This window comes from Theropithecus gelada, chromosome 6 (genome assembly GCF_003255815.1).
Source record: "Theropithecus gelada isolate Dixy chromosome 6, Tgel_1.0, whole genome shotgun sequence".
Taxonomy (NCBI): Eukaryota; Metazoa; Chordata; class Mammalia; order Primates; family Cercopithecidae; genus Theropithecus; species Theropithecus gelada.
In genome coordinates this window covers 176,747,311-176,764,946 of record NC_037673.1, presented here as the reverse complement: position 1 = coordinate 176,764,946, position 17,636 = coordinate 176,747,311, and the positions used below count along the sequence as shown (strand labels likewise).

The following is a 17,636-nucleotide window of genomic DNA, read 5'->3' as shown; positions in this document are numbered from 1 at the left end:
GGTCAGGAGATTGAGACCATCCTGGCTAACACAGTGAAACCCTGTCTCTATTAAAAATACAAAAGAAAGTAGCCGGGCGTGGTGGTGGGCGCCTGTAGTCCCAGCTACTCGGGAGGCTGAGGCAGGAGAATGGTGTGAACGGGGAGGCGGAGCTTGCAGTGAGCAGAGATCGCGCCACTGAACTCCAGTCTGGGCAACAGAGTGAGACTCTGTCTCAAAAACAAAACAAAACAACAAACCACAACCTCGGAAGAGCATAATCTAGAATTTGAGAGATATGGTCTATCATTCCTTCATGGAAAAATAAGTATGAATAGAGCCAACATTCTCGCTGTTTCAAGGCTTCAAAATGTTGGAGAATGCCATAAAGTAAACCAAGGTGAAGGTGGGGACTGTAGGCATCTGACTCAAAGATCATTTAGTGACTACGAGGAGTTCAGACCCAAGTGTATTTTCTGGAAGCTTCCTGAGTGTGGCTCTGGTTAGTACATTTCTCTGCCCTGCACTGCCATCTCAAGGGCCTAGGACAAGTACAGCTGTTGTGGGCTGCAGGTGTCCCTCAAGAGCAGGCAACCACAGTGCCGTACCCATGTAATAGAAACAAAACAAACATAAGAATTGTTTGGTATTTTCAGATCTTCAGGCAGTATTTTAAAGTTTGTTCATGTCTGATTTCAGCTTCCTGTAACAAGAGTAGTTTGTGTTGACCAACCATCCCACTGAGGGAAAGAAAAACTAGATTTTAAAAAACTCCACAAAAGCACAACTTCAAAAGCACAGGAGAACTACAACGGCAGCAAAGGTGTGACAAAGAACCTGGAGAGAAGGGAAGTACCGACAGGTAACAGGAGGACATGTCCCACCACTTTACCTCTCTAGAGGAACAGAATCACAAGCAGCAGTTAAGAGGCAAGCCAATGAGCCAAAAGCTGGAAATGAGAGAATGAGGCACTCAGCAGAACTAGTCATCTTACACAGCTGGGAAGAAGACTCTCTTAAACCACCAAGTTGGCTGGGTGCAGTGGCTCACACCAGTAATCCCAGTACTTTGGGATTACACTTGGGAGGCTGAGTCGGGTGGATCACAAGGTCAGAAGTTCGAGACCAGCCTGGCCAATATAGTGAAACCCTGTCTCTACTAAAAATATAAAAATTTGCCGAGAGTGGTGACAGGCGTCTGTAGTCCCAGGTACTCAGAAGGCTCAGTCAGAAGAATTGCTTGAACCCGGGAGGCAGAGGTTGCAGTGAGCCAAGATTGCGCCACTGCACTGGAGTCTGGGTGACAGAGACTCTGATTCAAACAAACAAACAAACAAGAAAACCCACTGAATTTCAGCTGGGAGCTACAAATGGAATAAGGTGACCCAGCAATAGGCCAACCCTCACAAGCACTGAACATCTGATTCAAATTCAATGAAACTGTAATTATTATTACTTTTTTCTTTTTCTTTTTTATTTTTTTTTGAGACGGAGTCTCGCTCTGTCACCCAGGCTGGAGTGCAATGGCATGATCTTGGCTCACTGTAACCGCTGCCTCCCAGGTTCAAGTGATTCTCCTGCCTCAGCCTCCCAAGTAGCTGAGAGGTGCCCGCCACCACGCCCAGCTAATTTTTTGTATTTTTAGTAGAGACGGGGTTTCACCGTGATGGCCAGGCTGGTCTCGAACTCCTGATCTCAGGTGATCTGCCCGCCAAGACCTCCTAAAGTGCTGGAATTACAGGCATGAGCCATTGTGTCCTGCCAAAACCCTAGTAAGATTAAGGCCATCTACCCCTCTACAACTGCCTGGAAAACACAAAAGTAAATTCACTCCTAAGGAAGAAAATACCATCAAGACATTCTACTATTTCCAGCATTCAACAAATTTACAGACCAAAGGAACCCCCAGAAGATTCAGATACTGAAGTTATCAGACACGGTCTTTTAAAAATATATATATGATAGGCTTACTAAACTTTTGGATAAGATAGAGTAACAGGAACTGAATTTATCCTCCTACCTACAACAAAGAAACCAGACAAAATATATTAGAAAATCATTTTTTAGACACTAGATACCACACAGCACAGGACAGTGATGAGTAATAGATAGGAAACCAAAAAGTGAGCAGTTATCACAGTTCCAGCTTACTGGAACTTTCCTGATAGTAGTGCCAAGGGACAGAACGCAGGTAGTCTATGTAATACACAAGTTGAGGAAATGAAGCTAGGAGTCTGGAGAGGCCAAGGTGGCTCGAGTCCACAGGACAGACTGCCAAAGAGGAGCGAGCTACACAGATACAAAGCTCTGGAGATCTGAAAAGGATGGGGCCCTGGCCCCTGAGTCTTCGACTGCACAATCATCAGCAAATACATGTGAGAAATAACCTGAGGCCAGGGACCAAGGATGGGGTGCAGAAAAATTGAAAACAGCAGAGCGGGCTGGGTGCGGTAGCTCATGCCTGTAATCCCAGCACTTGGAGAGGCCGAGGCAGTCGGATCACCGGAGGAGAGGAGTTCAAGAAAAGCCTGGCCACCATAGTAAAACCCCGTCACTGCTAAAAATACAAAATATGAGCTGGGCATGGTGGCGGGTGCCTGTACTCCCAGCTACTCAGGAGGCTGAGGCAGGAGAATCACTTGAATCGGGAGGCGGAGGTTGCAGTGAGCCGAGACTGCACCAGTGCACTCCAGCCTGGGCGACAAGAGCAAAACTCCGAAGCAGTCCGAGGGAACAATCCTTGGAGATCATGCGGGTCAGGAACAATTTGTATTCCACCAGTCGGCATGGGAAACCTATTCACAGAGTATTCGGGAAAGTATTACTTTAAAGTGAGCTTTAAGTGAATCAAACTGTTTCCAAATAGTCTACTGTATCTCAGAAGAAAGCTCAAGAGTACTTCTAGGGATACAATATCTGGCCACCAAAGAAGGTAAAATGCACAGTACACTGTGTCCCATAAAACATTACCAGGTACACAAAGTAGAAGACAGAAATAAATTAAAACCAACCCAGAAATGAAAAAGATGAATCAGCAGATAAGGGCATTAAAAGGTACTTGTATTAAATATACGTAAAAAAGTAGGGAAAATGTTCAGTAACAGCATGAATGATATAAAAAACATCCATGGCTCAACTTGTGATGAAAACTATACTATTACTAGATGGAATTAATGGCAGATTAGATACTGCAAATAAAAATATTAGTAAAACTTAAGAAATGGCAATAAAAACTGCCTAAAATATTTTTAAAAAAGAAAATAAAGGCAAGAATAAATTAAACATAGCATTAGTTAGCTGTAAGACAACTTCAAGTAGCCTAAAATACAGGCAACTGTACTCCCCAAGGAGGGAAGGCAGGGAGGCAGAAAAAATTACTTGAAAAAATGGTAGCCTAAACCAGAAACCTAGAGCCAACAAGCTCAAGAAAACCTAAGCAGCACAAGAAAAACGAAAGAACGAAACAAAACTACAACAAGACACATCATTATCACACTGCATAAAATGAGTAATGAGGAGAGACTCTTAAAGCAGCCACAGAAAACAGACATACATAAAAGAAACAAGGATAAGTATGACCTTTCCTTAGAAACAATGCATGCCAGAAGGCCACAGAGCAGCACCGAAGAACTCACCATGACGTGCGCCTTCCCAATCATCACAGCTACTTGAGGGGCTGAGGCAGGAAGATCGCTTGAACCCAGGAGGTCGAGGCTGCAGTGAAGCCGAGATGGCATCACTGCACTCCAGCCTGGGTGACAAAGTGAGATCCTATTTCCAAAAAAAAAAGCCAGGCATGGTTGTGTGCACCTAGCTACTCGGGAGGCTGAGGCAGGAGGATCACTAGAGCTCAGAAGTTGAGATTACACTACTCCATCCAGCCTGGGCCACAGAACAATGATATACTATCTCAAAACAAATAGATAAATGAGACTTAATTACATTAAGAATTTTCTGCACCGCAAAAATAATGATAATTAACAGTCTAGAGAATGAGAGAAAATATTGGCAAACTACGCATCTGACAAGGGGTTAATATACAGAATCTACAAGAAACTCAACTCAACATGAAAAAAAAAACCCTAATAATAAGTGGGCAAAGAACATGAAATGATATTTTTCAAAAGACATACAAATTGCCAACAAAGATGAAAAAAATGTTCAACATCAATAATCATCAGAGAAATGCAAATTAAAACCACAATGAAATATCACCTTACACCACTCAGAAAGGCTACTATTAAAAAGTCAAAATCAACAGATGCTGGCAAGGATGTGAAGAAAAAGGAATGCTTAATTAAACACTGTTGGTGGGAATGTAAATTAGTACAACCTGTATGGAAAACTGTATGGAGATTTCTCACAGAACAAAAAATAGAACTGCCATTCTATCCAGCAATCCCACTACTGGGTATACCCAAAGGGAAAGAAATCATCCAGTCAAAAAGATAACCTGCACTCATGTATTGTAGCACTATTCACAATAGCAAAGATACAGCATCAACCTAAGTGTCCAACAATGGATGACTGGATAAACAAAATGTAGTGTATCTATACACCAAGGAATACTACTCAGCTATAAAAAAGAATGAAAGCACATCTTGGGCAGCAACCTGAAGAGAACTGCAGGCTGTTATCCTAAGCAAAACAACTCAGAAACAGTCAAATACCGACGTTCTTTCTCCAAAACATGGGAAGGCGAAGAAGGTGAAAAAGTTACCTTTTGGGTACAATGTTCACTATTAGAGCAATGAGTACACTAGAAGGACAGACTTCACCACTACACAATATATCCAGGTAAGAAAACTGTACTTGTGACTCCCTGAGCACCAGGGGCCCCCTTCCTAGCCAGATGGCTGGGTGCGCAGTGTCCTCGACCCCATGAACAAGTGAGCACATCTTCTGCGTCCCCAGGGACTCCAGCCCATGCCATGGTGGATTCGGAGTGCCTCTCAGCTCCCCCGCTGCTGAGGCCAACTTCTTGTGCACCCAAAAGGGAATCCTCCAGGTTTGCTAAGATTACATTGTGCCTGGTGATCCTGATCTGCTTCAAGTGCCTCCACACCAGAGTATTCCTCCCTGTTGGTGGCTGAAATGATCCTTGCTGCTATTTTGTCAGCTACATGTGTGATCTGCACACCAAAATACCATTCATCAATTGGCCCTGGAGTAATTTCTTCCAAACCCTCTTAACAGTGATCCTCTACCTAATCACCTCCATTATCGACCTTGCTGAGAGAGGAAACCACTCCAAAACCATCGCAGGGGTACTGGGCCTAATTGCTAAGGGCCTCTTTGGCTTTAATGCCTACGTCAACCTTCCTCTTTCAGAAGCAAAGATATACTGCAGCCCCCACTGGCCCCACAGATGGTCAGTGTAGGCAAACTCCCCTCATTTCTCTCTGTAACCTGCAAGTAAGTTTTCCATGGAAATAACTCTTCCCTGTCCCAACAACAACACTCCCAGCGAACCAATTCCCATCCCCCTATAGAAGTAAAAGTGCCTTCATTGGGAGAATATTGTCTTCCAGCCTGCCAATCAACTCTTGATGGGTGTGGCCACCTTTATGGGTATGCTTAGGTCCTGCTTCTGCAGTATCCAAAAGGAGACACCAGTTTTGCCTGAACCATATCCCCCACCTAAGCCATAAAATTAGGGAGTGGGAAGCCTTAGATGTCAGAGTCCAGGCTCTAGGAGGTGATCCACTCCAAATAATCTCCTTGGTGTGGGTGGTGGTTCTATGGAGGGATAAATAAATAATAAACAGACTGTTAAAATATAAAAAAGAAAACTGTACTTATACCTCCTAAATCTGTGAAAATGAAACAAATAAAGAAGCCAGTCTGGGCCGAGTTGGCTTATGTCTGCAAGCCCAGCACTTTGGGAGGCCAACACTGGAGGACTGCTTGAGGCCAGGAGTTCAAGACCAGCCTGAGCAATATAATGAGACCTCATCTCTATGAAAAATAAAAATTAGCCAGGGCTAGGGATATTTCTAGCTAGAGTCAGTCATTATTTCTAAGGTTTCAATGGACAGATCTAGGACATATATTTGTAACCATATGCATTTATAAATACAAGGTATGAATATATTTAAGTTTTATATGATGTATGACAAAATATCAAATATGCAAGCTAAAATCTTATGAAAACATACTGAACTTTTAATTCAAATTCAGGATAACAGGGCTTTTAGTTCCCCTCTTTTATAATTATATCTGCATCTTCTTTAATACTGACAGTCCTGGTTCTTCAGGGACATGGGATGATAGAATATTTATTTATTTGCTTCATCCCACCAATATGATTACTGAGAGCAGATAAAACTGTGTGTGCATATCATTTACCCGCCCTGCCCCCCTTTACATAACTGTGGTCGGTCTACATTGTCAGAGTACGTACCCACTACATACTATCAGCTTTCCCATTTAACCTGCATACACTCCTATTTTCAGACTTAGTTTTTCAAGTCACTGTATATTAAATGCCCCCTACTAGTTCATACGCCAATCACTTTGTCTAGAAGCTTGTCCTCTAGATGATTCTTTAAAAAGTGTTCACAGCAACAGCATGTCCTATGTTTCCTGTATTTTGGTCATAGTTTGTGCCCTTTATATTTCAAAGCCAGTTTTGCTAAATTCTAGATCCTCGGCTCACACAATCTTAAAGTATCTTCAATATGTTACTCCAAAAAATTGTTTTGGTATGGCATAGAGCCTTGCTGCAGGTCTAATGACACTCTGATTTTCTTACTAGTCACTTGCTCTTTTTGCTAGATGCCCAAAACATATGCTGTTTCCGTAAACTCAGTAATTTCATCAGAATATATCCTGGTGTTGGTTTTTCTACATTGATATTCTCAGGTATACTGTGTGTTCTTTCAGTCGGTAGTTTGACTTTTTTTTTAATTCAGGAAAGTTTCCTTGAATTATCATTTTTAGTATTCGTTCTGATCACGTGCATTGATTTGCTTCAGAGGCTTATTTCTCTGCATGCTGCTTATTTGTCACTCTCCCTTGAATCTTTAAAAAAAACTTCTTTTTAAAAAAATGTCAAAGTATAATCTACATATGGTAAAATTCACTCTTATTGTCTTATGATTCCTTTACAAATGCATAGTTACATAACCACCACAATTAAAATATGTAGTTAAGTTTTGTCACCCCCAAGTATCTTCCCTGTATACATAATTTGGTGCTAAAGCTACTTCCTTGTAGACAAGGAAGTAACAACTATAGAAGTCAGGATAATGGTTAATTTTGGGAGCAGGGTGGGGGCTGTGACTGGCTGGGGCATATAGAGAGGGTTCGGGGGAAAGTGAAAAAGTTCTAATTTTTGACTGGTGATTACAAGGCTTTTGGCCTTCTAATAATTCACTAACATGAATTACAAGACCTCATCTCTAAATAATAATAATAAATGAAGAAAAGTTACTTTAGAGGAGTATCCCCTCTTCCTTCCTATGTTGTATTACGGTATAATATATTCATGTTTTCATCCATGGTTCCTGGTTCCTAACTCCCATAGTCTTTGTTATAATGTTGGAGTGCTTAAGGCCTCGGGAAACAGGATCTCTCTATGACCTTCTCCTATCCTTCTTTCCCCTGCCCAAGGCAGGACTCTAATCTCACTAGGGGGTCAGAAGACCCTCATTCCGGAGAGGGTCCTGCCCCATACCTTAGAGGAAGGAATGCTACCCAGAGAGCCCAAGAGAAGTCTGAGCAGATGTGCCTCGCTTGTCCAATAATCACATTTCTACAGCTTTCAACCATGCCTATGTAATGAAGCCTCCATAAAAACCCAAAAGAACAGGGTTCAGAGAGCTTCTAGAGAGCTGAATGCAGGAGATTCCTCCTGAAGCGTGGTGTGCCCAGGGAGGGCATGGACACTGCACTTTTTCCTCTACACCTTGCCTTGTACATCTTTTCATCTGTATCCTTTGTAACATCCTTTATAATAAACTGGTAAATGTAAGCAGATGTTTCTCTGAGTTCTGTGAACCACTGAAGCAAATTAATTGAACTCAAAGAGGGGGTCGTGGGAACCCAAACTTGAAGCTGGTCAAAGTTCTAGAGGCCCAAACACGGGACTGGTGATAGAAGGGGGAGAGGGCAGTCTTGGGGACTGAGTCCATAAACTGTGGGATGTGACGCTCCCTCCAGGTAGACAGCGTTGGAATTGAATTGGAGGGCACAGAACTGGTGTCTGCTGCTTGGTGTGTGGGGAAAAGAAACCCACACCTTTGGTCACACAAGTCTTCCTTTGTGTTGATGATTGTGGTGGTGTGAGAGCAAAGAAAAAACATGGTTTGAGAGTTTTTCCCTATATGTGTATCCAGAGCTTCTTCCCAAAGTTCAGGGTAAGCAGACAACAGTGACTCAGAATCACCAAGGAGTTCACAATATGTGGTGAAAGGAGGAGAAGGCGGAGGAGATTCTCCTCTCCTTAGCCTCAGAGATGTATCTCAATGACCTGAGTGCTTTCTAGCATATCCTAATGCTGTAAGATAGGGGGAACTTCCTTACAAGCAAAGGAACTGTAATTCAAAAACTGCTAATAAGGGCTGAAAAAAGGAGAGGTAAATATAGTTAAATGCCAATCCTGAAAAAATTAAAAGGGAAAACTAGGAGTGGTGACAGCCTGTGCTTTGAGAATAACTACAAAATGAGAGTGCATATTTCTCTTTGGGCTCCCCTGGCACAGAAAGCCAAATCTGACAGGAGAGAGGAAGAGAAATCTCACTCTCCATGACCACACCTACTTACTGAGCTGAACTTGGTTTCGTAAAGTCCAGCACTCTAGAAATCAGAAGGAGGAAAACAGGAGAGACCCATGTGTGCACTGACCTCTACTATGTCTGCAAAGGCAGGCATTTCAGTTTACTCAACAGGTTAACCAGAAATTTTGAGCTGACAAAGGAGGAATGATATTATCCTTATTTCCTTTTTACTTACTGTTATATAGCACTTTTATACCTAGATTTGTTATGTTTTGTCTGTTATTTATACTTGTGCAGTCCCTTCCTCTCACTCCCTAGTGTCATAAGCTCCATAAAAAGAGGGACTTTATATATCTTTCATGCACGTGGGCCAGCGCCAGGTAAAACGTTTTACACACAGCATATGCTCAGTATGTCTGCTGCATTAAATTTTTAAAAATCAAGGACAGTCACAAGAAACAAGACAAAATTTGTTTTGTACTATTTCAGAAGGCAAAAATCAGAACAAACTGAAAGGAAAGGGGAAGCATATTAGGCCAACAGTAACACCAAACTTCACTAGCACTGGTTGCCCTGAGAAGTAATGTCCCTTCACCATCTTCAAAATATTTAAAAAAAGGCTGTGTGCCCACTGGCAGAGATGCTGGGGAAAGGATATCCTTCACATCTGAGGGGTCATATATTTCTTTGAGTATGTCCAGATTGCATTAAAAGGGGAAGGAAAATTTGAGGTCCGCTTCAAACTCCTAAGATTTTGTGTTTCTGAATAGGGCTGTCCTCAGTGACTCAGACTCAGAAGCCAATGAAGAAAATAAGGAGAAACAAATCTGCCCCAAAACCTATAGAGATCAGCCATTCCTACCCCACTAGAAATCCATCATTGCTAATGTAAAAGCTCAATCCTACTTTATCAGAGAATCAAATACCAGAACAAATACTTGACTAGGCACTAGTATTTAACATGTGTTATTTTCATTTCATCCTTGTTATTATTTTACATTTATGTATTTTGTAAGAGGACACTGATACTGAGAAAATATACAATGAATGGGTTTTGAACTTTGACTCAATCATATTTTCATTGAACCTTCCTGCTTCTAAGATAAGCTACTAAAATACAATCATTTATAAACATATTATATTTGTAAAATATAATCGTTTCTTTCCTGTATTGGCATTAGAAAACTCCGTTTACTACCATATCTTAATTTCCATACCATAAATTCATGCTTCCATGTCTTACCACTTATTTCAAGCTCTGCCCAATGGGATTTCTTTCCATTTGCTGCTTCCTCAGAAGACATAATTGTATACATCCTCCGAGGGTCAGGGGGCTCGTACTGTTCTTTGGGCATGCCTGTTAAAAAAAGAAACCAATCAGTACTCTAAACAAATCAAATAAACAAAAGCCACAACACCTCTTTTTTTTGAGACAAAGTCTGACTCTGTCACCCAGGCTGGAGTGCGGTGGCACAATCTTGGCTCACTCCAACCTCTTCAAGCAATTCTTCTGCCTCAGCCTCCCAAGTAGCTGGGACTATAGGCACGCACCACCATGCCAGGCTCATTTTTGTATTTTTAATAGAGATGGGGTTTCACCATATAGGCTGGGCTGATCTCTAACTCCTGACCTCATGATCCGCCCGCCTCGGCCTCCCAAAGTGCTGGGATTACAGGAGTGAGCCAGCACGCCCGACCCACACCTTTTAAAAGTGGACATCCATATTACAATCTCTACCATTTCCCACTGAAAGAAACTAGGAGCTTCTTGCAGAAAATGATTATTTCAAGTGCAGGACAAGACAGATACAAACAAGCTGTGAGGCTACCAAGGCTGCAGCAGCTGTGGGGGACACAGGAGCCAGCTTGAAGAAGCTTCCACTGACCAAATATGAGACAATCTGAACATCAGAAGAATGACTGCAACTGAGTCATTATGAACTTCATGAGTTCATACTTTTATCTAAAAATCAAAAAACTCAGTCACCAGAAATTAGAAAATAAAAAAATTGGCAGGGCATGGTGGCTCATGCCTGTAATCCCAGCCCTTTGGGAGGCCAAGGCAGGTGGATCTCGAGGTCAGGCGATCGAGACCATCCAGGCTAACACGGTGAACCCCCGTCTCTACTCAAAAACACAAAAAAATTAGCCGGGCGTGGTGGCGGGTGCCTGTAATCCCAGCTACTTGGGAGGCTGAGGCAGGAGAATGATGTGACCCCAGGAGGCGGAGCTTGTGGTGAGCCAAGACCGTGCTACTGCACTCCAGCCTGGGCAACAGAGCAAGACTTCGTCTTGAAAAATAAATAAATAAATAAATAAATAATAAAAGACACAAACATTTATCCTGCATTTCTGGCAGAAACTAGGTGACTGTTTTTAACAGAATTCTAGCTAATAAATCCAAAAAGAGTTACGTAATTAGAAAATAGTTTACCATCTCTAAGTAAACGATGGATCTAGGCAATGATCATCAATGGTTAATAAAACCATTAAGTGGAAAAAAATATCAATGGAAAATTTTTAAATGGATAGATCAGGCTACAACAGTGATTCCCAACCTTTTTGGCACCATGGACCAGTTTCATGGAAGACACTTTTCCATGGATTTGGAGAGCCTGGTGGTTTCATCATGCATTAGTTAGATCGCACCATGGAGAGCACACAGCCTAGATTCCTCGCATGCGCAGTTCACAAAAGGGCTGGTGCTCCCGTGAGAATCTAACGCTGCTGCTGATCTGCCACTTGCTCACCTGCCACTCACCTCCTGCTGTGCGGCCTGGTTCCTAACAGGACATGGACAAGTACCAGGGTTGAGGACCCCTGGGCTACAAAACCTAAACCCAATGATCAATCTCATTGTTAGGACAACCAGACATTACTTGCTTCCCAATAAGACACTATGAGAAGTACACACAAACCATCTATGTCCTTGACCCCTCACCAACAAAGTTAAAAACTGAACCTGAATCAAGCCTCTCTAGATCTGATATTAGTTTACACAAAGTAAGGGATCTAGAGGAACATGTTTAAAATAACACCACAGGACAAAACCATGTGAATATATTTAATACTACAAAACGGTACACTTGGTTATGATAGTAACTACCACGTTGTGAATTTTACCACAATTAAAAATTTTTAAAGTAAAAATAATACAAGAATACAGACAGCTAGTCAGATGCAGAATATAAAAGTTCTAGATGACAAAAGACCAAATTTCTTGAACACATCAATGGTCTGAAAAAGAGGAGTAAGCAGAAACATATGGAATAAATGACTTAAGAGGCACAGCAATCAAATGCAATGTACAGACCTTTAGTCCCAACTTGAACAAATCTGGTTTTCTGATTTTGAAAATCAGAGAAACCTGAAGATAGACTAAATATTAGTTAATATTAAAGAAGTATTGTGATTCAGGCACAGTGGCTCATGCCTGTAATCCCAGCACTTTTGTGAGGCTTGGGCCCAGGAGTTCCAGACCAGCACCAGCCTGGGCCCCATCTCTTCTCAAAAAAATTAAAAATTAGCCAAGCATGGTGGTATACACCTATAGTCCCAGCAACTTAGGAGGCTGAGGTGGGAGGATCGCTTGAACCCAGGAGGTTGAGGCTGCAGTAACATGTGACTGTGCCCCTGCACTCCAGCCTGGGCCACAGTGAACCCTGTCTCAAAAAAAAAAAAAAAAAAAGTATTCTGGTTGTATGTGATTTTTAAAAATTCTTGTCGATTACAGATACATTCTAAACTATTTAGGTGAAATAAAACATCACTCCCACGTACATTCCCTCAAAGCCCTTGTTCTTGTCTTGCTTTTATTCTTTTGGATAAATCATAACCCTGGTTTAACCAATTGTTCACCTACTCTGTATACCCATGCAGCTAAACATAGCTGGAGAAAAACCTATGACCATGTAAGTTTAAAGAGTCAGTCAGCAATTATTTCTCAGACTCTGTACACTGCCCAGAAATAATACGTAAATTCCTAGTCTATCCCCTTCTCCTAGTTGTCTTCCGTCTTCAAACCTCTTAACACCTGCTCCTCCATCCTCCCTCTCAGCTGATGACCTTACTTTTTTTTTTTTGAGACAGAGTCTCGCTCAGTAGATGTTGGCTTACTGCAAGCTCCGCCTCCCGGGTTCACGCCATTCTCCTGCCTCAGCCTCCCAAGCAGCTGGGACTACAGGCGTCCGCTGCCACCCCCGGCTAATTTTTTTGCATTTATAGTAGAGATGGGGTTTCACCGTGTTAGCCAGGATGGTCTCGATCTCCTGACTTTGTGATCCGCCCACCTCGGCCTCCCAAAGTGCTGGGATTACAGGCGTGAGCCACCGTGCCCAGCCTGATGACCTTACTTCTATTTTCACAATGAAACAGAATGTCAGAAGGGCCCTTTCTAAGATCTCCCATCTATGCCCATCTATCCCTGCCCTTAGCACGTAAGCCATTTGTGCAATTCGATCCACCCCTTCATTCTGCCTATTCAAGGATAGGACTCTGGCAATCCCTTCCTTCCTCTCGTCACATTCTGCCTCCCTCCTGGATCTTTACTTTCAGCACACATATACATGCTATTCCTTCCTCTATTAAAAAAAAAGGCTTAACTTCATTTCTTGCTCCAGCTACTTCCCTTCTCTCATTCTCTCTATAGCAAAAACAATCCTCAGGAATTGTGTATGTTCTCTGTCTTCTATTCTCCTCTTCCCAGTTAAACCCATTCAAGTTAGTAAGTGTTTTCAACCTTTCATCAAAAACTATCAAGAAGAAACCCAGTAGCCAGGCACAATGGCTCATGCCTATAACACCAACGGCTCTGAGATGCTGCAGACTGAGGATCACTTGAGCCCAGGAGTTCAAAGCTGCAGTGAACCACAATCATGCCACTGCACTACAGTCTGGGTAACAAAGCACAACCCTGTCTCTAAAAACACTCTTTTAAATTTTTTTTTTTTAAAGAAGAAACCCAGTGATCTTATATTCTTATTTCCAATGGTCATTTCTCTGACCTCTTTTTGCTTATGATCAGTATTTGATATAGATGATCACCCCTCCTGGAAACACACTGCTTGCCTTCCAGAATATCTGTTTTCTTGGTTTTCCTCCTCTCTCTCTAGATTTAGTTTTTTACTAGTTCTTTCTGCAGAGTTGCAATTATCTCCATTTTACCGGAAAACAGAAACTCAAAATAGTATAAGCAATTTGCCCGGTGTTACCAGGCTGGGAAACAGCAGAGTCAGGTCTGAATGAGTCTGATTAAAAGCTAAAGCTACTTTACGCTATGCCGCCTCCCTGCTGACAGGAAGTAGACCTACTTTTTTTTTTTTTTTTTTTTTTGAGATAGGGTCTTACTTTGTCACCCAGGCTGGAGTGCGATGGTGCGATCTCTGCTCACTGCAGCCTTCACCTCCCAGGCTCAAAAGCCATCCTCCCCTCAGCCTCCCGTGTAGTTGGGACTACAGGCATGCGCCAACACGCCAGGCCAATCTTTGTGTTTTTTTGTAGGGATAGATTTTCGCCATGTTGCCAAAGCTGGTCTTGAACTCCTGGGCCCATGCGATCCACCTGCCTCAGCCTCCCAAAGTGCTGAGATTAGAGGCATAAGCCACTGCACCCAGCCTACTTTTCAAACACAGAAATGGGTTTTGACTGTTTACTCAAAGCACAGGAGGTAAGCAATCCTAAAAAGCTGCTTTAGAATATAAATGGTGAGATAAAATAAACTGGTCTTATACCTTAGTTTATTCAATATAGAAATATAATAACTGCTGTTTTTAGACTGATACAAAATACCCAATACAAAAGAACAAACATGAAGAAGTGTTCATTCTGTCTAGAGGACAAGGTGGTAAGGAAAGTGCTCTTTCTGAATGACATGCATGTATCAGTATAATGCTCTGTTCTGTGCTACCAGAGCTTGATGACAGCATCCCTTAAGATCACCTAAATGGCACTATTCTGACCAGATTCCACTTACAAAGTAACTATCTGATCTTCATCAGCTTTCCCAAATAGAATTTTATAATGGTAAGAAATTGCTTTGACCAGCTGAGATTAGTATTTTAGTCCTATTAATCATTTGAATTATTGATGAAAGTTCAGAAGTCTGATTTATCAATGTCATGTAAGCTTAGTGTGAATCAATGTTCAGTTTGATCACACTTGAGGAAGTGTTACTGGACTAAGGCATCTGAAAACCATGCCCTGTACCTGTGGCCAAACAGTCTTGATTTCTGCCTAGGCAGCCAACCATTGCCTTTCTTGGTTTTTCGTATTTTGAGATTGGCAGTCTTAAAATTTAAGGTACTCATCATTCTAAGTCCCAAGGCACTGAAAAACCCAATCCATTTTTCTGGGAGTCTGACAAAGTATAGCACTGAAGACTAGGTAAAGGAAAGGATATAGGAATACATGCAGTTTAGGATCTTTCCCAAGGCTCTGAAATCAACAAGTAGTTCTTGCTCTCTAAAAAGTACAGTATGTCACCAAAGATTACTACCTAAAATAACAAAAGTATTCCAAAAAACACCTGAAAACTTTCAAGGAGAATTACAAAAGAATTTTTTTTTTAATAGCTAGGCCAGAGTCAGAGTCAGCAGGCATATAGCACCTAAGTAGTTAACATCTTACCAATTAAATGCCAGACATCGCTACTGATCCTGGCATAATCAAACAAAAGTCTCTACCTGTTTCAGATCTCAGAGCACTTTTTCATGATCTTAGAATAATTACTTCACTCAAACACAAAACATTAGAAAGATATGCTTTCATATTTGTTTATGAAACAGCTTAAACATACAAAACCTACGGTCATCTAACTACGGAAAGTTAGTGGTGCAAAGAAGAATTACAAACCATTAAAAGACTATCCAGAAACATTTAAAGAGCGGCCTACGTGTACACCATAAACTTTGAATGTCTGCCAGACTCTAGAGGGAGAAAAAAAACCTTCAGGAATCCAGTCTACTTCACACTTTCAGAAATGCTGGGGCCTAGGGGGAGCTGGGGATAGGAATCACAGTGAGGGGTTATAAGAGACTTAGCAGAATATGAAGTAAAGTGAAAAGAAATAAAAGTTAAGAAAACCAACTGGAATGAAGATACCCACAAAGGCAAAGTAGAAAAAGTTACATTTAAAGCACTTAAATATATTTGAACCTCCTCTGGTGAGGAGAGAGGTGAAAAGAAATAGCTGCTGAAAAGAGAAACCTAAGAAAGGGGGAGAGCCTCTGGTCTATTTTTCAGTCAGGAATCAAACATGTCCAGTGAAAATTAGGGACAATCAAACATTTGAGTGTTCCCCCTGGGAAAAGGATTGGTAGTTACAAAATAATAAAAACCAGAGCCGAAATCTACCCATCCTAATAGTCCCTAGCCAGCAGATATGTCACAACCTCCCCCTCCTCACCAACCACAGTAAGCAAAAAAAAAAAAAAAAAAAAAAGCCATCTATACTTAACCTTCAAAGTGAACATCTAAGGGGAAAATAATAGGGGTGCCTGAGAATCTACTGTGAAAGAAAACGCAAACCGTTTTTCCTCCACGCTCACACTTAACACGAATGCTTCTATGACCAGATGTGTGAAGGTTTTCCCCCACACACCAAGCAATTCTCTAGCATATACCCACTGAGTGTCCTATAGGTCAATTCAATCCTGACACTATCTACCCGGAGTTAGATCCCACTGAGATTATGGGCTTAGTCCTACAATACTGTCCCTGTCTTCTTCAGACACAAGTAAGGTCATCACCCACACTTCTGATGACCGGCTATAAGGCTGGGTTCCCAACACTCCCTCCTGGAGCTGGATTAATTTGCTAGAAGGACTCACAGAACACGGGCAAACACATTAACTGGTTCGTTATAAGGATATGGTAAAGTACACGGATGAACAGACAGATGAAGTTGTATACAGGGTGAGGAACAGCGTAGGGGGGCAGAGCTTCCATGCCCTCTCCCACCTCAGCCTACTTTGGGACGTGAGGCGGAAGGATCACCTGAGCTCCAGGAGGTTGAGGCCACAGTGAGCAGAGATAGCATCACTGCACTCCAGCCTGGGCAAGAGTGAGACCCTGTCTCAAAAAACAAGACATACAAGCTGCCAACAAACACGAAAAAATACTCAACATAACGAAACAGAAAAATGCAAATCAAAACCACAATGAGATACCATCTCACACCACTCAGAATGGCTATTACTAAAAAGACAAAAACTAACAGATGCTGGCGAGGCTGCCCAAAAAAGGGAATACTTATACACTGTTGGTGGGAATGTAATTAGTTCAGCCATTGTGAAAAGCAGTTGGGAGATTTCTCAAAGAACTAAAAATAGAACTAAACCAGGCCCAGTGGCTCATACCTATAATCCCAGCATTCTGGGGCGCTGAGGAGGGCGGATCATCTGAGCCAAGAATTGAAGACCAGCCTGGGCAACAAGGTAAAACCCCATCTCTACAAAAAAAATACAAAAATTAGAAATCGAGACCACAAAACCCCATCTCTACAAAAAAAAGCATACAAAAATTAGCCAGCATGGTGGCATGTACCTATGGTCCCAGTTACTTGGGAGGCTGAGGTGGGAGGATCGTCTGAGCCTAGGACGTGGAGTTTGCAGGGAGCTGAGATCACATCACTGCACTCCAGCCTGGGTGATAAGAGTCAAACTCTGTCTTGAGAGATAAATTGATTGATAGATAGATATAAATAAATAAATAACAAACAGAACCACCCGTTTGACCCAGCAATTCCATTACTGGTTCTATACCCAAAGGAAAATAAATCTTTCTACAAAAAAGGTACACGCACTGGTATATTCACTGCAGCACTATTCACAATAGTAAAAACATGGAATCAACCTAGCTGCCATCAACAGTGGGCTGGATAAAGAAAATGTGGCACATATACATCATGGAATACTACATGGCCACAAAAAAGAAAGAAAT

At 41.9% G+C, this 17,636-nt stretch overlaps 1 protein-coding gene across 2 annotated transcripts in view; it reads right to left on the bottom strand.

The window, feature by feature from the left end:
* The window catches only part of CNOT6 (CCR4-NOT transcription complex subunit 6), an 87,078-nt gene that overhangs the window by 42,341 nt on the left and 27,101 nt on the right, over positions 1–17,636 (bottom strand). The window contains exon 2 of one of the 2 annotated variants that reach the window (XM_025388576.1): positions 9,943–10,056. In XM_025388576.1, coding sequence (XP_025244361.1) covers positions 9,943–10,054 — 112 coding nt within the window. In that variant the 5' untranslated portion in view covers positions 10,055–10,056. Of the gene's footprint in view, positions 1–9,942; positions 10,064–17,636 lie in introns of those variants that run through there. The other variant, XM_025388577.1, reaches the window with a different exon arrangement.